The sequence below is a fragment of the Phacochoerus africanus genome, chromosome 12, assembly GCF_016906955.1.
Source record: "Phacochoerus africanus isolate WHEZ1 chromosome 12, ROS_Pafr_v1, whole genome shotgun sequence".
In the NCBI taxonomy this organism is placed as follows: domain Eukaryota; kingdom Metazoa; phylum Chordata; class Mammalia; order Artiodactyla; family Suidae; genus Phacochoerus; species Phacochoerus africanus.
The window spans coordinates 17,381,007-17,404,768 of record NC_062555.1 but is presented as its reverse complement, the minus strand read 5'-3'; the positions used below and the strand labels follow the sequence as shown (position 1 = coordinate 17,404,768).

At 44.9% G+C, this 23,762-nt stretch overlaps 1 protein-coding gene and 1 pseudogene across 1 annotated transcript; one reads left to right on the top strand and one right to left on the bottom strand.

The window, feature by feature from the left end:
- The first annotated feature begins 342 nt into the window (after window positions 1-342).
- On the top strand, window positions 343-1,891 carry LOC125112442 (14-3-3 protein zeta/delta-like; annotated as a pseudogene).
- A 13,525-nt stretch (window positions 1,892-15,416) lies between these two features.
- CHML (CHM like Rab escort protein) lies at window positions 15,417-22,253 on the bottom strand. Its single transcript, XM_047755202.1, has 2 exons — window positions 21,874-22,253; window positions 15,417-19,082 (listed from the first exon to the last, which is right to left on the bottom strand). The coding sequence occupies exon 2, from the start codon at window positions 18,747-18,749 to the stop codon at window positions 16,797-16,799; it is 1,953 nt and encodes a 650-aa protein (XP_047611158.1). The 5' UTR covers window positions 18,750-19,082; window positions 21,874-22,253; the 3' UTR covers window positions 15,417-16,796.
- Window positions 22,254-23,762: the final 1,509 nt, after the last annotated feature.

Here is a 23,762-nt window from a genome sequence, read left to right as displayed (position 1 = left end):
GAGCCCAGCCCCACCCTGCATCGTCTATTGTATAAAATCATTTTGTTACTTTGAAATTCTTTTGAAACACGGAAACAATAAATCAGAAATAGAATCTGCCAGTCATAAGTAATAAATGTATTATTTATTTTAACAACAGTGTCTCAGGTCTTTTTAATAGGAAACAACGCAACTGCCGTGGTGACTGCTTGGTTCAGAGGAAGGAGTTGTCCCTGTCGAGGGGGACAACTTCTAGAAGAAAACACCAGTAGAAAGAATGGGAGAGTCAGAACCCTCTTTCCCCAGCCCTAAGGAAACCTAAGGAGTCCAAGATTGTCAGTCAGGGTGAAAAGCATTAGGCAGATGGAGGCTGTGGGTCAGTGTCACAGTGATACTACACTTGTGACATCCAGTGACAGGGTGAGAGAATCACGCAGTGGCAGGATCAGGCTGTCCCACCCCAGGCCTGGGGTCATGGCTAGCCCAGTGCTGCTGGAGCCCTGAGAAGGCCCAGGTCCCCTGATGTAAAGTAAATGAAGCCTGTTTCTGCCTCTGATGTGTCCAGCCTGAAGTGCCCACCCGCCTTGCAGTAGAAGACTGGGGACCCGGTGGGGGGTGGGGGGTGCCGCTATCATCAAAAGGGGGTGTGGTATGATAGGATGAAACAGACTTGACCTGGGAATCTCCATTATGCCACAAGCGGGGCCCTAAAAAGCCTAAATAAATAAATAAATAAAATTAAAAGCCCAGCCCAAGGAAACCCCTTGTCTGTGGAGCTGCTGTAGCCTGTGAGCAGTGAGATCCAGGGACAGAGTCTCAGCCTCGCCACTGCCACCCAGAGACGGCCGAGCCCCAGCCTGTCTGCCGCCACCCACTCCAGACACAACATCCAGTCGTGGATAAAAATGAGCCGGTGCAGAAGAACCAACTGGCCGAGCAGGCTGAGCGATATATCAATGACATGGCAGAAGTCTGTGTGAAGTCTGGAACTGAGCAAGGAGCTGAATTGTCCAATGAGGAGAAGAATCTTCTCTCAGTTGCTTCTAAAAATGTTGTACGAGCCCGTAGGTCACCTTGGAGCGTTGTCTCAAGTATTGGGCAAAAGACAGAAGGTGCTGAGAAAAAACCAGCAGATGGCTGGAGAATACAGAGAGAAAATTGAGACCGAGCTGAGATATCGGCAATGCTGTACTGTCTCTCTTAAAGTACTTCATACTGGAGTTCCCGTCGTGGCGCAGTGGTTAACGAATCCGACTAGGAACCATGAGGTTGCGGGTTCGGTCCCTGCCCTTGCTCAGTGGGTTAACGATCCGGCGTTGCCGTGAGCTGTGGTGTAGGTTGCAGACACGGCTCGGATCCCGAGTTGCTATGGCCCTGGTATAGGCCGGTGGCTACAGCTCCGATTCAACCCCTAGCCTGGGAACCTCCATATGCCACAGGAGCGGCCCAAGAAATAGCAACAACAACAAAAAAGAAAAAAAAAAAAGGTACTTGATCCCCAATGCTTCACAAGCAGAGAGCAAAGTCTCTTATTTGAAAATGAAAGGAGACTCCTACTGTCACCTGGCTGAGGTCACTGCTGGTGATGAGAAGAAAGAGATTGTGGATCCGTCACAGCAAGCGTACCCAGCTTTTGAAATCAGCATAAAGGAAATACAACCAACACGTCCTACCAGATTGGGTCTGGCCCTTAACTTCTCTGTGTTCTGTGATGAGATTCTGAACTCCCCAGAGAAAGTCTGCTCTCTTGCAAGGACTGCATTTGAGGAAGCCATTGCTGAACTTGATCCATGAAGTGAAGAGTCATACAAGGACAGCACGCTGATAATGCAGTTACTGAGACAACCTGACATTGGGGACATCGGATACCCCAGGAGATGCGGCTGAAGCAGGAGAAGGAGGGGAAAATTAACCAGCCTTCCAGCTTCTGTCTGCCTTACTCTAAAATTTACACAGTAGACCACTTGTCATCCATGCTGTCCCACAAATAGCTTTGTGTTTATGATTTATGGCAGGTTTATGTTACTTCTATTTGAATGTCTATATTTCCCATGTGGTTTTTAAGTTAAATATTAGGGAAGTAGAGCCAGTGAACATTTAAGGAGTTATCTGTTTTCGTCTTGAGGTGGCCCATATGGGGATGTGGAATTTTTATAAAAGTTATAAATGTTTGGCATAGTACTTTTGGTATATTGTGGCTTCACAAGGGCCAGTGTTAAAACTGCTTCCATATCTAAGCAAAGAAAACTGCCTACGTATTGGTTTGTCCTGGTGGCGACTAAAAGGGATAATTGGTTCCAGTCACAGATGTAGTCGTGGGTACACTTACAAGGCGTAGTGGAAATGGATATCCCGTGGATATTACATGTAAAATTATGTGTTATCTGTGGGATACTCGGTCTCAGTGTGCACAACTTTGACTACAGCTACAGAAGTGTACCTTGTAATGGTGACCCCATTTACTCTGGATAAGGGCAGAAACAGGTCACATTCCATTATTTGTAAAGTGGCCTGCTGTTCATTATTTTTGCTACACTCATTTTATTTGTATTTAATTGTTGAAGGCAACCTAAGAACAAATGTACAAGTAGAGATGCAGCAAAAATGAATTGCTTGCTATCCATGACTTTCTTTTTCTTTCTTTTTTTTCTTTTTTGTCTTTTTGCTATTTCTTGGGTCGCTCCCGTGGCATATGGAGGTTCCCAGGCTAGGGGTCCAATCGGAGCTGTAGCCACTGGCCTACACCAGAGCCACAGCAATTCGGGATCTGAGCCAAGTCTGCAACCTACACCGCAGCTCACGGCAACGCTGGATCGTTAATCCACTGAGCGAGGGCAGGGATCGAACCTGCAACCTCATGGTTCCTAGTCAGATTCGTTAACCACTGCGCCACGACGGGAACTCCCTATCCATGACTTTCATGTGTATTGAGCACAGCAGTAAAACAAAAAATCCATGTATTTAACTTTTTTTAGGTTTTTTTTTTGCTTTTTTGCTTTTTTTTTTTTTGATACTTGCCTGACATGCATGTGCTATAAAAATAGTTGACAGGGAAATAACGTGAGATGATGGCTAGCTTTGTTTACTGTCTCATGAAATTGTCATGAACAATCCAAGCATAATTGTGAAGGACACGTGTACTAAGTTCAAGCAAGTGGAATAAAAGTTTTACGAATGGACTTTTCAACTTCTTTCTCTATAGGTTTCATGGAAATTAGCCTTTTGGTTCTGAAATTCCTCTAAAGGAAATTGTACATTTTTGGAAATTTATTTCTTATTCCCTCTTGGCAGCTAATGGGCTTTTACCAAGTTTGAATACAGAGTTTATCATAACAACAAAATACTGCTAATATAACTACTACTGTTCCCAGCCATATCCTATACTCCCCTCTCCCCCTGGGGAAAGAAAAAAAATTTTTTTCAGAGGCAGGGGGGATTGATTGGAAAAAAAATAATGTGTTCCATTTAAAATTTTGATATATGGCATTTTCTAACTTAGGAAGCCACAACGTTCTTAGCCCATCCTGACATTGGGTAGCATTAACTGTAAGTCTTGTGCTTCCAGATCACTTTTGTTTTTAAGAATTACTTGATCCTCGGAGTTCCTGTAGTGGCTCAGTGGTTAACGAATCTGACTAGGAACCATGAGGTTGCGGGTTCGATCCCTGGCCTTGCTCAGTGGGTTAAGGATCCAGCGTTGCCATGTAGGTCGCAGATGCGGCTCGGATCTGGCATTGCTGTGGCTGTGGTGTAGGCCAGCGGCTACAGCTCCAATGAGATTCCTAGCCTGGGAACCTCCACATGCTGCAGGAGTGGCCCCAGAAAAGGCAAAAAGACAAAAAATAAATAAATAAATAAAAAGAAAAAGAAAAGAAAAAAAAGATATGTCCATATGGAGCTGTAAGTCCTATGACAGGTGCAAGAGAGAACACTCGGAAGGGACATCCAGCTGAGTGTCAGTATCGTCAGCTGTTTGGTGATGCGGAGGTAGATACCTGAAGGATGGGAACGAACGGGAGTGTGGTGCTTGCCATCTGCCTCTACGTGGAGAACAACGAGCCCCTGCCGCTACCGACCATCCGCATCCCCTGAGCGGAGCTCCGGGTGGAGACCGGGAGCGAGGCCCTCTGTGCTCTGGGAAACTGGAGGGACAGGTCTTCAGAGACTTAGATATTTTTAGGAGACTTTATGAGCGCAGTTCTTGCATCTGCTCCCATCTAGAAAACCACTGAAATCCTTCCTGGTGACGGAGGCCCGAGGCCCGGACCAGCAGGAACGCTCACGAGCCCAGCAGCAAACTCTGTAAACCGTGGGCCTGCTGCGTGACCTCCCCCTTCACCGTGAGGACCTGGGTCCCGAGGGTCCCCTTTCCTCTTTGGGGCAGAATTTCAGAGCTCTCTGAACGACTGCCTCCGTTAAGAGGACAAAACCAAAGATGTCATGGTCCTCGGTGAGACCAGCCACTCCCAGGAGTGGGCCAGTGGGCCCCGAGGGAACTCAGGGGAGAAACAAAGACTGGCCCCCAGCTGAGGTGCAGACCAAAGGGGTGATTCCAGGAAGCCCAGACTCTTACATCTTCCCACAGAAACTGGCTTTCTTTAATCTGGTTTTCTGTAAATCTTTTGTTCCTGCTAACGTCCCTTCTGTTGCAAAAACTCATATATCTTAGCTTCCTCCCTCACCTCCTGGGAGTGGTTTCTCAGGGCTCCCTGAGATGCTGTCTCCTGGGCTTAAGTCCTAATTTCACCCCAAATAAAACTTAACTCTCAACTTTCAGGTTGTGTTTTGTTTTTGTTTTTTGTCAACAGCTTCTTAAAAGTAAGGAGGGAGGAGGGAACAGGAGTTGGGAATTACAAGGAGACTTCTAAGCTGCCTGATGAGTAGAGAGTGGTTAATGGAGATAAAATCTCCTACAGCCTTGCTCAGCGGGTTAAGGATCCGGCATGGCCACGAGCAGTGGTGTAGGTCACAGGATGTGGATTAGATCTCGTGTTGCTGTGGCTGTGGTGTAGGTTGGTGGCTACAGCTCCGATTGGGCCCCTAGCTTGGAAACCTCCATATGCCACAGGTGTGGCCCTAAAAAGACAAAAAGACAGGAGTTCCCATCGTGGCACAGCGGTTAACGAATCCAACTAGGAACCATGAGGTTGCGAGTTTGATCCCTGCCCTTGCTCAGTGGGTTAAGGATCTGGTGTTGCTGTGAGCTGTGGTGTAGGTTGCAGACACGGCTCAGATCCCGTGTTGCTGTGGCTCTGGTGTAAGCTGGCAGCTACAGCTCCGATTTGACCCCTAGCCTGGGAACCTCCATATTCCGCCGGAGCGGCCCAAGAAATGGCAAAAAAAGACAAAAAAACCAAAAAAAAAACCCAAAAAACAAAGAAGCTACTACAAAGTATGTGAGTAGATATGGGAGAGAAAATGAAATGGCAAGGTGCTGGAACACACACCGCATGAATATTTGACAAGTGAGGGATCCAGAGTGCTGGTAGGAAAAGCGGATCTGATGGAGAAAGAAAGGAATACAGGTGTGATGATGGGAGGAGGGTGGGGCTGGGCTTCCAGGGATCCGAGAGGGACCCCAGCCCTCACCAGGCAGCTTTCTAACTTTGGGCAAGTCAGCTAATTAATTTCTTTAGAAATTAATTGCTCGTAATTTAGAAATTAATTGATCGTAAGGTTGAAAATCACTCCCCATCACAAAGTTTTGTGATTCTGCAGTTTGCAAAGTGGAAGTGAAGGGGTCCTAGACTCAGGCAGCAGCTGGCAGAACAGAGTGAGTCTTCATTTAATCCAGGACACAATTTTTGTCACAGGGACCGTATTATTCCTAGTGTCTGATGCATGTGATGGTCAGTAATGCTCATTGACTAAATGAGCAGATATTTAATAAACACATAAGTGGCAGGAAGATTGAGTTTTGGACCGTGGTAGAAGGGAATACTTTAGAAAATGGTAATATAATAGCAAATAGTGGATTTAAATTCAAGCTGTAGTACGAAATTCTGGAGACAATATCGTTAGCTGTGCTGTCTTCTGGCCATAGATTCTGGTGAATCAATTTTCACCTTATAATTTTTAGTTACCGAAAGACTGATACTATCTTTTCTTTAACCGATTATATTCATAGAAGAAAAACTAAAAGTTAATGGCATAATAAGCTGACTTAATAAAGTACTATTCATTTTATTTAGTTCGCAAACTCTCTTCTTAAATATAATGTTGTTTAACAATATACTTGTCTTTAAATGTTCAAGTGTAGTTCTATCTTCAGATTCAGTTAATTTACCTTGAGTGTTATTTAGTCCTTTACAGGCAAGGAAACTTGTTGCAAATAATTTGGTTGTAGTTTAGCAAATCTCAGTGTATCTTACAGATGGATAGATGTGCTCTTATGGTTAAAACAATAAGCTGATACAATTTTTTTTTCTTCTTAGGGTCACACCCATGGCACATGGAAGTGCCTGGGCCAGGGGTCGAACTGGAGCTGCAGCAGCCAGCCTGCGCCACAGCCACAGCCACGCGGGATCTGAGCGGCAGCACAACTCACAGCAATGAGTGGGGCCAGGGAGTGAACCCGCCTCTTCACGGATACCAGTCAGGTCTGCTAGCGCTGTGCCACAAGGGGAACTCCAGGGAGGGCATTTTTGACTGGAGGAAGGACGTCCATAAGGGCGAAGTGACCCTCGTTGAAGCCGTCTGAAGAACCGCTTAGACTTCAGACGTGTGAGGAGGTAGGGACAGTCACTGTGGGCTCGTGCCAACTCGACCATGCCTTCCGGGCTGTTCCTAGTCCACGCAGGGGTCTTCAGTTTCTTCCTCTAGTGTTTTTCTTAGTAGAATTTTAAAAAACGACATATATTCTCCTATGTATAAAGAACTATATTTTTTTCACCTTAAGTTTAAAGAGTAACGTCAATGTAACACTTAAAATAAACTCCCTTATGCTTTAAATGTATCCAATGACTCATAAATGTTAGAATTTCATATACGCATTCAGGTCTATATTTGTGTGTATCTAAACATACATGTGTTACATATAAATGATCATATAAATGATCAATTTTTTTTTTAACTTTTTAGGGCCACACATGCAGCATATGGAAGTTTCCAGGCTAGGGATCAAATCAGAGCCTCAACTGCAACTGCCAGCCTACACCACAGCCACAGCAGCACTAGGTCCAAGCTGCATCTGTGACCCACACCACAGCTCACGGCAACACCAGATCCTTAGCGCACTGAGTGAGGCGAGGGTTTGAACCCACATCCTCATGGATATTAGTTGGGTTCGTTACTGTGACACCATGGGAACTCCTGTGGAAAATTTTAAGAGAAAACTATTGAATTGATGAATGGGGGGTGTTTATCAAGTCGGCAAGGGTAAGGATGTCTCAAGGCCAATGATACAGTGCGGATAAAAGCATGGATGTGAGAGGAGGTATTCGAATGTTAACTCCAGGCACCAGTTTGAGTCCAGTAAATTTCTTTGTGATATAACTTGATGGTTATGCACTATTATGATGTTTATCAACTAGCATACAGCATGCACACAAAATATGCCAGGGACCAGGCTAGGTAATGAAAAAAAACAAAGATGAATTATAAACCAAGAAATAAAAAATTATGAAATGAGATGAAATGTTTGATAGAGAAAAGTTTTTGAGGCTAATGTCCTGGATTCAATTCCAAATTTTCCAATTTTTAAATATAACTATCATGACTCTGGGAAAATAAACATCTCTGAATCCCAATTTGCTCACAAGCAAAACAGGAATAATTGTACCAAAATGCTGTCTCATCCTGTGTGTATTAAATGAGAATATAAATGTAGTTAGTAAAATGCTAATATCATTATTATTACTACTGAATGTTTGAGTATCTGGGAGCAACACTGCTGTAAATGGTAGAAATTTGGCAGGAGGCACAAGAGTTGTGCCTTTTGCCAAATTTCTGGAGCTTAAATATGGGTCAATGAGTGAGTTTGAGAACCAAGTCATTTCCCCAATTTGGCCACTAGATGTCGACATTGCATAGCTTCAATGGCCTAGACTCTAGACCAATCAGAATAGAATAAGTGCTTAGAACAGGTATTGTTGGGTCAAAATGCCCCAAGTCTGTTCATTCCTGTGTGTTTGATTTTAAAAAGCTAGTATGAGGAGTTCCTGCAGTGGTGCAACAGGACCGGCAATGTCTTGGGAGCTCTGGGATGCAGGTTCCATCCCCAGCCCAGCACAGTGGGTTAAAGATCTAGCATTGTCACCTGGGTCACCTGTGTCCCAGATCTGATTCCTGGCCTGGAACTCCATCTGCCATGGGGCAGCCAAAAAAGAAAACAACAGCAGGAGTTCCCAGCGGTAACAGACCCCACTAGGATTCATGAGGATGTGGTTCGATTCCTGGCCTTGCTCAGTGGATTAAGGATTCTGGAATTGCCATGAGCTGTGCTGCAGGTCGCAGCTGTGGCTCAGATTCCGAGCTGCTGTGGCTGTTGTGTAGGCTGGCAGCTGCAGCTCCAGTTTGAGTCCTAAGCTTGGGAACCTCCAAATGCCATGGGTGCGGCCCTAAAAAAGACAAATAAAAATAATTAATAATGTAATAATTAATTACATTTCAAATCTAATTAATGGGTCTGAACACTTACTAGGAAAGAGTCCAGGCAAGTCACTTAATTCCTCCAAGTCTTATCTGTAAAATGGATACAAATACCTGTTTCTCACCTTACATAGTTGTCCTGAGGTTCATATTAAAAAATGTATGTAATTGTCAGGAGAAAAAGCTGTATTCCTACAAATGCTATAGCAGAACTTCTGTCCTAACACTCAGCGTTGAAGTCAAATTCTCTCAGTTGAATCGCCCAGCTTCTTTGTTCACGCCTTATAGAAGCTGAAGGTATTATGTCCCCTGCTCTGAACACATCCGGTTAGATTAAAACTGTACTGGAAACAGTGCCCCTTTGTCAGTAAAAATACTGACTTAAGAGTCCATAGAAAGCAACTACTTCAACACAATAAAAGTGCAACTTCCACCTGTCTTGCCAAGACAAAGGCAGCTTAAACCAGTTCTAATCAGAAGTTTTTGCTTTTGAAAGGTTATGATGGCACTGTGATTTCTTTATACTTCCTACTCCTTGTGCCCTTGATGCCTTGGGCTCCTGGGACCCAATCTCTCTCTCCTCCCCAGGCCAGACAGAGAGCTTCTACTAATGTCAGAAACCTCTTAATTAACTGCATGTTAAATAAATTTCAGAAAATACTAACTGATCTACCTTTTAATTTTATTAAGGTACTTGTTTCCAACTACATAATAAAAATCTCGGCACTACTTTAAAATGATGCCATGCATCCCACAGTAGATTTCTCTTTATTTCCCTTTTCTTTTGTGGGCTAAGAGGTGGTTATAATGGGGAGTATGATGGCTAGAGAACATTTTAAATCCTCATTTAAATAAAACATGTGTCCTCTAACAGATGGAGGTTCAGGTACAGAGGGTCTGTCTTATTTATTTTTCTATTTCTAATCCCTAGAATAATGCAAATTCTAAAACAACCCAGAATTGATGTTCGGCTGAATCACGTCACCTTGATTTGGATCTCAGGCGGACGAGGGTCTGCCAGCATCCTGTCCTGAAATCTGTCCTGAGCACCAAACTCCCTGACAACACTTCTCAGACCCAGGCATAGCCACTTCTCCCAGTCCAAACCCAACCTCATTTCTCTGGCCTTCGAGAATCCCAAATAGAGTGCTTTTGGATTGGGGACCACACTGTAATTAGCATACAATGTCTTCATGCAGATGTCTTGAAATGCATCAATGTCGTTTCTATTTTTTCCATTTCTGAGATTTCCCTTAAAAAATGCCTATTTACCTATATATCCATCCATTGTCAAAATACACCTTCTTTTTTTTTTTTTCCCCTTTTTTGCTTTTTAGGGCCGCACCTTCAGCACATGGAAGTTCCCAGGCTAGGGGTGGAATAGAAGCTGTAGTTGCCAGCCTAAGCCACAGCCACAATACAGGATCCGAGCCACGCCTGCAACCTACAAACCTGCCCCACAGCTCAAGGCAACGCCAGATCCCTAACTAACTGAATGAGGCCAGGGATCAAACCCACATCCGCATGGATACTAGTTGAATTCGTTTCCATTGCACCACAATGGGAACTCCCCCTTTTGCTTTTTTTAAAAAAATACATTTTATTGCAGTCAGTTCAGGTGACTTATGATGTTGTGTTAGTTTCAGGTGTACAGCAAAGTCAATCAGCACATACGTGCATGTATGTCCATTATTTTTCAGATTCTATCACTGATTTCCCTGAGCCGTACACTAGGTCCTTGCTATCAATTGATTTTATACACAGTAGTGGGTGGGTATATGCCAATCCCAACTTCCCGATCTACCCCTCCACCGTTTCTCCCTTTTGGTGACCATACCCTTTGTTTCAAAATCTTTGAGTCTGGGGAGTTCCCATCGTGGCTCAGCGGTTATCAAACCCCACTAGTATCCATAAGGATGCAGTTGGATCCCTGGCCTCGCTCTATGGGTTGAGGATCCAGCGTTGCTGTGAGCTGTGGTGTAGGCCAACAGCTGTAGCTCCAATTGGACTCCTATCCTGGGAACCTCCATGTGCTACAAGTGTGGCCCTAAATAGCAAAAAAAGAAAACAAAAAAACTTGAGTCTGTTTTGTGGATAAGTTCTTTTATATCATTTTAAATTAGACTCCACATATTATTGATCTCATGTGTCTTTCTCTGAGTTACTTCACTTAGTATGATAATCCCTGTGTCCATCCATGTTGCAGCAAATGGCATAATTTCATTCTTTTTTATGGCCGAGTAGTACTCCAGCACATATATGTACTACATCCTACTTATCCCTTTCTCTGTGGATGGACATCTAGGCTGCGTCAAAGTCTTGGCTGTTGTAAACAGTGCTGCAATGAACGCTGGGGTGCAGGTACCTTCACACCAGTCAGCATGGCCATCATGGAAAAGTCTACAGTAAATGCCAGAGAGGGTGTGGAGGAAAGAGAACCCTCCTTCACTGCTGGTGGGAATGTCAGCAGGTACAACCACCTTGGAGAGCAGTATGGAGGTTTCTTCAAAAACTACAGCAGTATTATGTGATCCAACAATTCCACTCCTGGGCAAACACCCAGAGTATACCTCATTGCTTAATGCTGGGCAACAGAGAAAACACACAAAAATACAAAATCCATCTTGACCAATAATTCATTCCCATCAAGAGTTGGAAAACTTTGTTCATGGTTTTTTTTTTGTTTGTCTTTCTGCCTTTTCTAGGGCCGCTCCCTCGGCATATGGAGGTTCCCAGGCTAGGGTCTAATCACAGCTGTGGCCACTGGCCTACGCCAGAGCCACAGCAATGCGGGATCCGAGCTGTGTCTGTAACCTACACCCCAGCTCACGGCAACGCCGGGTCCTTAACCCACTGAGCAAGGCCAGGGATCGAACCTGCAACCTCATCGTTCCTAGTCGGATTCATTAACCGCTGAGCCACGCGACGGGAACTCCTCTGTTCACGTTTTTGGAGATTATCTTTTAACACTAATATATGTGTGTGTGTGTGTATACAAATATATATGTATCTCTCTTTCTCAACAGTAAACCTTTTTACCATTTCATCTTTCTTATTGCACACATCAGTATTTTACAGAAAAAAAAAGCTCTTAATGTTAGACTCCAATTAATTACAATATTTACTTCTGATTCTTTCCAATGTAGACTTAAATTTTTACACAATCAGTAAATACAATAATTTATGTTCTAACACTTTTGAGTCTCATGTAACTGTTTTTCCATACAGTTTTACATATACCAATATTATTTAATGGCTATATAACAGTCTATGATAGCAACAGCAAAACATGAAAATTGACTCATCCAATTTCTGATTAGGGGGCTTTTTTGTTTTGTTTTGTTTTTTTGTTTTTTTGCTGTTTCTTGGGCCACTCCTGTGGCACATGGAGGTTCCCAGGCTAGGGGTCGAATCGAAGCTGGTAGCCACCGGCCTATGCCAGAGCCACAGCCATGCGGGATCCGAGCCATGTCTGCAACCTACACCACAGCTCATGGCAATGATGGATCGTTAACCCACCAAGCAAGGGCAGGGGCCGAACCCGCCAATCTCATGGTTCCTAGTCGGATTCGTTAACCACTGCGCCACGATGGGAACTCCCGGGCTTTTTTTTTTTTTAACTCAAATGAATGAAATGCAGGAAATACCTTTACACAAATACCTTTATTTTTCTTTTAAAACATTTTCCTGGGCATATGCTACTCAAAGTGAGTTAGATCTATCAAGACAGACTGATTATAGAGTTCTTATTATATTCTCCTAAATAGTTCTTCAAAAAACTACTCATATAATAATGCTACTTGTATAAAGATACATTCAATTAAAAATTCTTTTGCTAATATAACTGCATGAACTAAATCAACCTTGCTTTAGTTTATGCATTTAATATTAGGAAACCTGACTATCATTCAAAGAATTAACTTTTATTTGTATCTTCTCATCTGAACTAGATCCTTTCATCAATTTGCCCAGTAAAGAGCACAGAGCCTTATAGATTTGAATCCACCTTTTAAAAAATACTGAGTACTTTATCCTGTGTAAGGCAAATAGCTTTCATCCCATCTCTTCTTCTGGCTTCTTCCTATTTAGTATACCTTTTACATTTTTCTTAGTTGAGTATTTTTCATTGCCATAAACTTTCCTTTGCAAACTGATTGGGGTGAGGGAGTCCCCACCGTGGGGCGGCGGAAACAAATCTGACAAGTACCCACGAAGATGCAGGTTAGATCCCTGGCCTTGCTCAGTGGGTAAGGGATCTGGCATTGCCATGAGCTGTGGTGTAGGTCGCAGACGGGCTCGGATTCCGAGTTGCTGTGGCTGTGGTGTAGGCCGGCAGCTGCAGCTCTGATTAGACCCCTAGCCTGGGAACTTCATAAGCCATGGGTGTGGCCCTAAAAAGCAAAAAAAAAAAAAAAAAGGAAATTGCGGTGACAATTGTACTCTTTTTTTATTTTACCTTTTACTTATTCTATGTGGAAAGAACTGTCATCATATGTGAATTGCATCTAATTTCTTTTTTCATACTGATGTCCAGCGACTCTTTCCACCAGTATAATTATTTTCCTCATTGGCTTATTATTCTTAAACTTTCTACTCAACACCATAGTGTACATAGCAAGACTGCTTAACAGCATGTCTCAACAAGCTGAAGTGCAAGACTCTCTTTTTCCTCAAGTTAAAAAGACCTATCTCTGCTTGTGTATTTTCCTCAGTAATTTATCACAAGTCTGTGCAATTACTTCAAGCATCCCTTTGGAGGGTTCGGGGAGTGCAGCAAAGCTACACGTTAAAGTCCCTTTAGGGCCAGTCCTTTGGGTATGACTTCATTTACATTAATTTAGTCCTCATGTAATTTCTGCAAAGCATTCTTTCTATTTTATAGACGGTGAAATGGAAGCCAAGCATGATTTTCCCAAGATTAGACGACCGGTGAGAAGTCAAGTGAGGACTACAACTTTGGAGTTCAGATTCCCCATTTACTTCTTTCTCATCACACGAGGATGCATTGCTTTCCATCTGCTTCTAGATAAACCCCTTCCTTAATGTACCCCAAGGGAGTTGTAGAACTGTCTTTAAACGGCTGATATATATTAATACCCAAACACGTTAAACCGTAGTTTGTCACTGCTGGAGTCAGCAACTCCCTGAATAAGTCTTTTCAGGACATTTAAAATACCACAAGTTTCACTAATTAAAAAGCCACATGAATAGAAACCACTCATGCTTTCTTTCCTTTCTCATTTATGAATGTTTATTAAGGTTTTCTTACAACAAGCTTTTTCAACCATATATCAATAAAAATGGTGCCAGGATTATTAATTTCTGCTTGAGAAATGTTTCCTATATGTTTTCCTAAGAGGAATGATGCTAGTTCTTGGGTGTAAGTAATAACTTATTACAATGAGAAACCAACAAAATCATTACTAGAGATAATAAAAATGAGTAAATTTTACTAATATTTTTAAAGGTATATATAGTTAATACTTTGGATTTTTACTATTTTGTTCTGTTGATACTGATTTAATGGTTATTCTGTTAAACACCAACTTATAATTCTGAGTCACAGTAAATAATTATTTTTATGTTGTGTCTCATTTGCTAATATTTTGCATTTGTTCAGAATGAGACCCTTTTCAAAACATTTGACTTCTAGTATTAAGGCCAGGTTAGTCTCAAAAAGCAAACATTAACATATTATCCCTCTCATATATAAATAGACACCATTCTTTGAACTTTTGAAAAAGTTCACCAACAAGCCCATAAGGGTAAAATTCCAACGTGTCAGAAAATTATACTAGGTTATAATAGTCCCTGCTTTTTAAATGCTTTTTATTGATGACAACTTTTTTTCAATTTCGATTTGTGTTCAAGTAGGAAAGGAATTTATGCATTTTGTTTTTAAGTCCCTTAATTTACTGAACACTTTTTTTTTTTCTGGTTTCTTTATCTTTGGTTCTACCATTTTTGGCAACTCCTCACCATTCTTCTCAAATTCTTATGAATAAAAACATTCATGATGTTGAAACGTTTTTCAATAGGTCCAAGTTACCGATCTCCATTTTACTTAGCATCTTACATTCTTTTTTATTTTAACAACTCATTTTTAGGTCTATTTCAGACATTTCGCTGGTTTTGATAGGTTTAAAGCTTAGCATCCACCCAATAATACACCTTGCTGTATTCAATATCTATATATAGTAACATCAATTCGTGAGGTCTCCTCTTTCAGTAAAGCTGCAAAGTATTTAACTCCTTCTTGTTTCATTTTCCTCACAGACAGAAGAGCAGCAAGACTATTCCGAGTAAATTTTGACCTAGTAACACCAGTTACTCTTTAAAACACAATGTTCAGCTCAAAAGATACATTGAAAGGCCTTATTTTGTTCAAATTCAGACAAATTCTGCTTCAACAAGATTGGTAGCATGGTGCTACATGTTAAATCAATCTTTATTTTCATACTTTGCTGCCTCAACAATAAGCTGGGATGTCTGCCTGCTTCCCGAGCACCGCCAGCCTGCCTCCGTGACCATCTCCTCCTGCTCCCCCAAAGCACCCCCCCCTCCTAACAGCTGGCACTCACTGGAAAGGTTTTGAAATCATGAGAGCCTGTGTTCCAGTGTGGCCCTTCCACACACACACCAGACTCAAGAGTTAGGAAGTCTTGGAGTTCCTGACGTGGCGCAGTGGTTAATGAATCCGACTAGGAACCATGAGGTTTCAGGTTCGATTCCTGGCCTTGCTCAGTGGGTTAAGGATCTGGCACCTGACGTAGGCCGGTGGCCACAGCTCTGATTCGACCCCTAGCCTGGGAACCTCCATATGCTGCAGGAGCAGCCCTAGAAAAGCCAAAAAAAAAAAAAGAGTTATGAAGTCTTTCCTTCCTCTTCAGAAATGTACCTGCCTCCCAGGGCTGCTGAGCAGCTGCAAGGAGAGAGGACGCTAAATCCACGGTAAATGCTCCTCCAGGACAAAGACCGGGACTAAAGGGCTCGCTTCCCACAGGATTACCGTCCCCCGGGGGACTGGGGGCTGGAAGGGAAGGCCGTTCACTCCTCTAACAGCTCCTCGGGCTCTGCCACCGCTGGCGGACAACCAGCTTTGTGACTTGTGGTGGCTCTGGAAAAAAAATGCTTCCATCCCCTCGAGAACAGCTGAGAGGCAGACGCTGATTCCACAGGGGGTTAAGTCCTGGTCTGGGGGGTGGGCTCCACCAAAGAGGCGTGGTCAACCCTCCCGCCGTGCTGCTGATCAAAGCGGGGAGCCCAGAAGGTGCTGAGGGCCACCTGCACTGAGAACCCCTGGGAAATCCACTGACAGATTTCAAAAACCATCTGTAATCCCCAGTGAAAACCGCTCCATTCAGTTTCTCCTTCAGGATCTAAGGACCGGCGGCTGAAATATCTTTTCCTAGAGCAAGTTGTTTTTCCTTTTAGGCTGGATTACTGAGAAGTTCTTTGCTTTGAGGTGCCAGGGCAGTGCTCTGCAGAAATTTCCTAAAGTATTACACCAGAACTAATCTCTTGCCCTAGATTTTCCTTGGCCTGAACCTTCCAAGAAAGAGCTGACTACTGACTGAACTCTGACTCTTGCGCAATGTTGAAGACTGCAGGGGCAACCTTACTGGTTACCAGGGTCCCTCAAGTAGGAGAATCACACTGCCACCTTCACAAACCAAGAACCAGGCAAAGCTATTCTCCCAACAATTACAGACAGACCTATTGGTCATATTGGCACTTGCATTAGTTGCAAACGCTGCCACCACGTCTATGTTTTTATTATGAACAAAAGAGCCACATAATGCCCTCTGTATGTTTCACTCTTTGAGGCGGTAGCAACTGTAACAGCTACAAAAGTAACTGAAGCATCCTTTAGATGTTACTGTTCTGTAGCCAATAATAAAATCTGAAGCCCATCTCCTTCCTTGAAGCACCACTGCTAAGATGGAACCCTCAGCCATACTCCCAAGAAAATCACGGTAACCCTGTTTCAGATCCTGGGTCATGGTGCCCATCCTGAAACAAAACGAGGTCCAACAACCATAAATCAGTTACCCAGCGACTGACAAAGACACCTGACGCCTGAACCTCTCCAGAGAACTGCAGAGAAGCTCCACGAAGCATTCATGACAGAATCACTTCCCTTACGCACAGAGAAAACGCTCCTTCAAGGAGAACTATTCTGATGCTAGGACAAAGGCCCAAAGTAGCATTTCCAGGTTGCTTTTTTCCTAACTTTGAAGGTGTGTTCCTGGGCTTTCTGCGGGTTTGCTCTCCCCAGAGAAGTCTAGGGTGGCCGTGATGCCATTCTCGGCTCCCGGGGGTGCTGGCTGCTTGTCGCCACCATCGAAGTAAACGTCTTCCGGATGTGGCGGCGGGGGGCAGAATTCCTCACTTGGAAAGAGCTCCTGGAAGAGCGTTTCGGCCTGCTTGACGGCGAGTTCACTGCCCAGCCCCGCGTCGGGCCCGGCACAGACGTACACGTTGGAAGGCAGCCGGTTATACGCGCTTCTGCCGACGCCGGAGGAATCTCTCATGTTAAAATAAAGGGCCCACAGGAGCCTTGGCTTCCGAAGCTCTTCCTGGTCTATTTCTGGGTCAGCGTACGGGGTGAATAACTGCTTCACCACCGACTCCAAGTCTTCTCTTGCTGTTCTGGAAGACGAACAGGTCAGATGCACCAGCCAGGTGTCCTTCATGCAGGTCCTGGTGGAAGAACCCAGTTCGGTGACGCGGACGGCGCTCGCTCCCGGCTCCGCCGGAGGCACCATCAGGACGGAGATCGGCGGCTCGGAATCTGCCCTCAGCACCGAGCCGTCCGTGATCAGCACGGCCCGGGAGATCTGCTTGTACCGCACACGGGAGCATGTCTCCTCGGAAAGGTAACTATCCTCCACGATGAAATAGGTCGCGTTTATTCTCTGACCCAAGTGATCTATGATGGCCTTACATCTTCCGGATTCTTTGTCAACTACAAGGCATTGCACTTTATGACGAAGACAATAGATTCCACCGAAAACCGCACACATCCTGCAGAAACACTGGGGCACTTCTCCTTGGCCATACAAGGGGAATAAAAAGGGAGTGTTGCCAAACCGTCCAAGACACTGAAGAAAGTTTTTGGTGGCTTTAAGGCCATCTATTGTAGTGCAAGACGACTCCGAGGTCATTGCGATTGAGTGCAGGACAAAATGTTGGAGGCTGGGGGTTAATTTTTTGGCTTTTAAGTACTCGGAAAATGAGCACTGCGTGAAATCTTGGTATTCATCAGGATGACGCTCATAGTCTAAACAAAATGTAAGAAATTTCATCAGCACCCTCTTTTCAACCATAGTGAGCGCTTTGCTATTAAAGACGTCTGCTCGCGAGCAAGGCACCTGTTCCACTTTGCCTTCTCGAAACACAAGAATCCTGGTGACATTTTTAAATTCTGCGTAACGACTAACATTGGATTTGATTAAAAGATCAATCAGCAATCCCTGAGAATAAAGCAGTTTTGATACCAAATCAATATTAAACCTCCTGCTTTCTTTCACTATTTGAGCGTAGGTAATCCTCTTTCTCTTTGGCGGATCGCTGTGGTCTTCCAATACAGGTCTGACGCCGTCTTTAGCGCCACCTGAAACTGTGTGTTTACAGGTTTCACCCCCACCATAGTCTTCCGTCACCAGGGTTTCCGCTCTATCAGTCATTTCTCCACCATTTTCTGGAGTGTCTCTGGCAGGCGTTTCAGAGCCAGTGACGTACGAGGGTGTTTCTCCAGACAAGCTTGCAGAGTCCTGAGGTTTAATGAGGGTGCCAGGTGCCAGCCAGGAAAGATTTTTCTGCAGAACATCAATCTCTTCAGGGCTGTCATCCACATCCTGACTGGCGTAACAAAAAACTTCTGGGTGTTGAATGGTTTCATCCTTCCTTTGAAGAGCGATGGCTTCTTCTGTTTCATGGATCAGGTCTTGCCATGAAGCAGGACTTTCTTCCTCAGGGTCACCGTTTTGCTGATATTCCTTCACCCAGGAGAGCAATCCTGAAAAGCTGAAACTAGCCCAGTTTCCTCCATAGTAACTTCTTGAATCGAGATGCAGAACCCGACGACCACTTCTGGAACACGCGGCTGCAAGGATGGATTCAGGCAAACCGGTCCCTAACACGATCACATCAAACTCTGCTGGGAGACTGCTGGCCATCCTGGAACATCAGACATCTGGTGACAACTTCCAGGGAAGGAAATGTGCATGAGGCTAGGCTGAGGGCTCAGATGAGGTGCGAAGATGCTGGAATGAAACCGCTCCTTGCACTGTTCCAGATCACCCCAGAGTACCGAGGGTGCAGGTCCTGGGTGTTTGTTACCCTTTTTAGTATCTTTTTTTCCTTACAGGTCAGCAGCATAAAACCCTGCTGAAGTACATCCAATCACACCTGAGAACACTACAGCAAGTATGTGGATCTCACGTCGGCGTTTCATCTTAGCAGCGAATGTCACAACGTGTCACACGTGCTTTTGTGACTGGAACCCTTCTCTGAAAGCAGAAAATTCAAGAAAGAACACAGTGGTCAACAGTATTGAGAGAAAGTAACTTCAGGCAACAGCAAGTACAACCAATGGAGCCAGACGTGTAATTAGGACATAAACCTCTACTAAATCAAGTCCTTAAATGCTTCCTCACGTTTCCTAATTTCCTGAAAATGAACAAAAGATAGCCATTTCACCAAATCAGGCAATTCAACAATGAAGAATGGACATAATAACATCCAACAAGAATAAAGAAAAACTGACATAATTTCGTAACTTTTGCTAAGCATTTGAATGACACACAACTGTGAAATTAAAGGAACTTGTGGCTCCACTATGTTTATGGACACCGACTACGTACTCTGTGCACACTGTCATGATGAGGAGTATTTCTACGGCCGATACGGTCTACGGGTGATTCTAGGACAGATGAATGGAAGGCTTTTCTTTATCCCACCTGCCTTTAGGATCTCATGGTAGCAACATGGGACTATTTCAATTGACTTCGCCGCTCAGATAATTACAAAAGGATTAATTTCAATAAAACAAGTAGCATTTAAAAATATTTAGGTACATGAAACAACTGGTCTATCGAAAGGAAAATGCATGTATACAAATCCTCATCCGTGTATTTTTTAGATGTAAGTAAAAAAGGTAAAGGCCTGGGTCTGTATGTTAAAATGCCTTTTTTTTTTTTTTTTTTTGCTTTTTAGAACTGCACCCGTGGCATATGGAAGTCCCCAGGGTAGGGGTCAAATTGGAGCTGCAGCTGCCAGTCTACACCACAGCTCACGGCAACGCTGGATCCTTAACCCAGTGATCGAGGCCAGGGACTGAACCTGCATCCTCATGGATACTAGTCAGGTTTGTTACCAGCGAGCCACAACAATTTTCTAGTTGGCTTAGAAAATTTCTTCTGATTGGGGTAGGACCAGAGCAGGGATGATGAGAGAGAGAAAAAGGATGGAAAAGATGAGGAGACACATCAGGGTGGGGCTGCAAGATGGAACAGATGAGGAAGAGGGGGACAAGGAAGAGGGGGACGTTGGTACCAATAAAGACCCCAATATACTCGTCTCCAAGCTCCCGGGCATGGAGCTGGAATAGAAGCAGAATTTATCAGCACAAAGTCTTTCTTGTAGATCAGAACTTTCACGTCTGTGACCCAGTATCTGCCACTGAGGACATGTTAGGCTCTGCCTGAACGGCCCTCTTTAAACCTCAGCTCTGCCTGAACACTGCCGGCAGGCATCAGAAATTAATATAAAGAGTGCAATCTACTGCATCTATAGCAACACCTACACACACCTATAGCTTCCTCCCAGGTTTCAAGTCTTATATAGTTGAAGTTCTCAGATTAATGTTTATTGGGAAAGGGTTGGTATTATTAGAATATCAGAATCACTGAGGCCATCAAATAAGTGAAATTATGATTTCTATGACATTTTCTTGTTTCCTGCAAAATATAAAAAAAGAGGGCTTCCCATTGTGGCTCAGCAGGTTAAGAGCTGGACATAGTGCCTGTGAGGATGCGGATTCAATCCCTGGCCTGGCTCAGTGGGTTAAGGATCTGGCACTGCTGCAAGCTGTGGTGCTGGTCGCAGATGAGGCTTGGATCCAGTATTGCCTGGCTGTGACATAGGCTGGCAGCTGCAGCTCTGATTCAACCCCTAACCTGGGAACTTCCACATGCCACAGGTGCAGCTATAAAAAGGGAAAAAAGAAAAAAAATATATATATATGTATGTATAAAGGAATCATAACACACATAATATTTGAGTTTGTTACCACATAGGTTAGTGATTATCAATATTTTGATAATGCTACAAAGATTTTGCTCTTCTAAACCTGCTAAGATAAAAGCAGTAATAAATTATTAGGGATTTCAGGACTTTTTAAAAGGAAACTTACGACCTGAGAAATATACATTTCTATTTCAAATCTTTGTATAAATGAAACTTCTGGAGCACACACACAAAAATAGTTTCTTTCCCAAGCTTGGAAAAATCACATCTTCAACGACACGTTGGGTAGCTCGTCCTTTGAAATGTCAATCTCAGTGAGATTTAAATCTTCAATAGGATTAAGAGTAGTTTTTAAAAAAATTTCAATTAACGATCAAGTTCTAGTTTAATGAAATCTACTGGCTGCATAGCTAATTATCTGTCCATTTCAGTAGGGGTTCTCTGAGCCACTTTTGCAATCTCACCTTATATTTTGGTGTGGTGGAACCTATAAGGAGGAAAATATAGTAAAAATAGCTTATAGAGCACAATTTGCATTCTGAAGACCTGAATAAAACTATTTCACTTCCTAGAAAGCAAAGGTTTACAACTGATAATGAGCACTTAAAAAAAAATTTACACATTGCTGCTATGTCAGATTTCTACCTCTCATTTTAGCAAAATAATATATGAATTAAATCACTTCTCATCACCCTCTCCAAGTTTCACAAATACTACCACTTTTTTTCTTGAAGTTCTTGACTTCACCCTCTCGTTTCTTTCCTCAAAAGTGTCAAAACCACTGTCTCGGGCCCTATTGAATTAAATCAGGAGGTGAACGCAGACAAGTGAGATGAGCTCCCCAGCAGGTGATTGAGGAGCTGCGGCAGCAGGCTGGGGTCTGGGTGGGCGAGGGGCCTGGAAGCACGGGGAGGGGCGGAGATCAGCGAGCGAGGAGGACGAGTGGAGGGAGTGAGGTCTGGGAGCAGATGAAGTGAGGCGGGGGAGGCGAGGTCAGGAGAGCACAGCCTCTAGGTCGGGGCGCAGGAGCAGGCGGTCTCCGCCGGCACTCACCCGACAGGCTGCTGATGAAGCCGTCTCACGCACCATCCGCGCCGCCCCTCTGTGGGGCGCGAAAGCCACCGCGGCCGCGAGAACGGAAGGCAGCAGGTGGCGGAGGCTAACGATGAGCAGGAGGCGCCCGGCGAAGCGGGGCTGCGGAGCCGCTGGAATTTGAAGTAGAGGACGAGCAGCAGCAGGATGCTTCCGGCGCAGCAGTGCCCCGTACCCGTAGTCGCCCCGATAGGCGGCGTGAGGCTGGGCTGCAGGCCCCGGGCCCCACGGTGCCCTCGCCGCCCCGCCACCACGCTGGGTGTGCACGCCAGGCGCTGGCCCGCACCGCTCTGGGTGGGGCTCCGCGCGGGGCTCTGCGCACTCGGAGGTCCCCGTCGCCCCCTTCTGCCCCTGCGCAGACCGCTGACGCCGCTCGTAACCCCGCCCCTTCCCGCCCTGTAGCCGCGCCCCTTCCCCTTCCTACCGTAACCCCGCCCTTTCCCTCCCTGTAGCCCCGCCCCCACGCCCCTCCCAGCCGTAACCCCGCCCCCTAGCGCCCTGTAGCCCCGCCCCGGAGCACCTCCCAACCTTAACCCCTCCCCTGCTCGCCGTCCAAGCTGCTTCCTGATTCGCCGAGTCCTCTCCCCACGCCCTGAGGTCCCCAGTAACCCGCCACCGCCCGCACAGTCCGTGGGGGCCTGGAGGCAAAGCATCGCCGGGGGCTCCTCTCTCCGCAGCCCTCCTCACCCAGCTGGAAGGGCTCTCCTCTTTCCCCACTCACTCCCTCATTAAGGAACATTTATGGCGGGATCCTTTGGCTTCTCCCTCTCCGGGAAGCTGTTACTACCCGCTCGCGTACTGCACACTTGAGGTAAGCCCCGGCTGCACCCCAGGCCTGCCCATTTTGCCCTTGCTGTCCTCCATGCAGGGGCGCTGTGGTGACTGAGGCGGCGCCCTCGAGCTCCAGCCCACATCTCGCAGTTGCAGAGAGGTGGGTGCTATACCTGGGGCAGCACCTCTGGCCTTTTGCCCAGTGAAAATAGAGGGCAAGGCAAGCATAGGTCCCGGAACTGACCGTAGTCTTTGCGGGGTGCGCAGTCCTGAGCTGGTCCTACAGGCTGTCCTGGGCGCCGCCGGCCAGCACTGTGCCTGTGCAAGGGCGAAGGAACTGCCCTTCACGAGGGAGTGTGTCTCCCACCTCCATTAGAAGATCCCTAGAAAATTGCTAGCTTCACTGAACCCCGGTTTCGTGGGCCTTGGAGATATAATCTAATTGTCAAGACAAGGTTACTTCCTATCATGACGCATGGAGCAATAGCTGGTGATTTTTCCTTAAGGCTTCCGATCTGGACTTGTCCTCTAGGGGACTCACCCACCCACTCCTTTTAAAAACTCTAATTTTATATTTTAGATTTATACAACCATTTAACAAGCTCTGTGCCTAATGTCCGTTGTGTTTACAACATGTGCCTAGTCTACAGTAATGTCTTAATAAATAGTAGTTTGATGCATGCTTAAATGAAGAGGGACTCTGTTTTTTCCCAAGGTATCCATTCATTCTTTCATTGGTGCTGAGTTCCTGTCCTCATAAAGCTTATGTTCCAGTGGTGTTGGGAGAACAGATGATAATCAAATATGTAGTGTTGTGAAATGTGCCATAAAGAAAACAAGACAGGAGCTCCTGTTGTGGCTCAACAGGATGCAGCCACTGTGACTGCAGTGGCTCAAAAAACATGGATTTATCATATGATCCAGCCATTCTGCTCCTAGACATACAGCCAAAAGAATTAATTGAAAGCAGGGGCTGGAACATGATTTTGTCCACCAGTGTTCATAGTAGTAGTATTCGCAATAGCCAAACGGTGGAAATAAACCAAATGTCCATCCACAGATAAATGGATACACAAAAT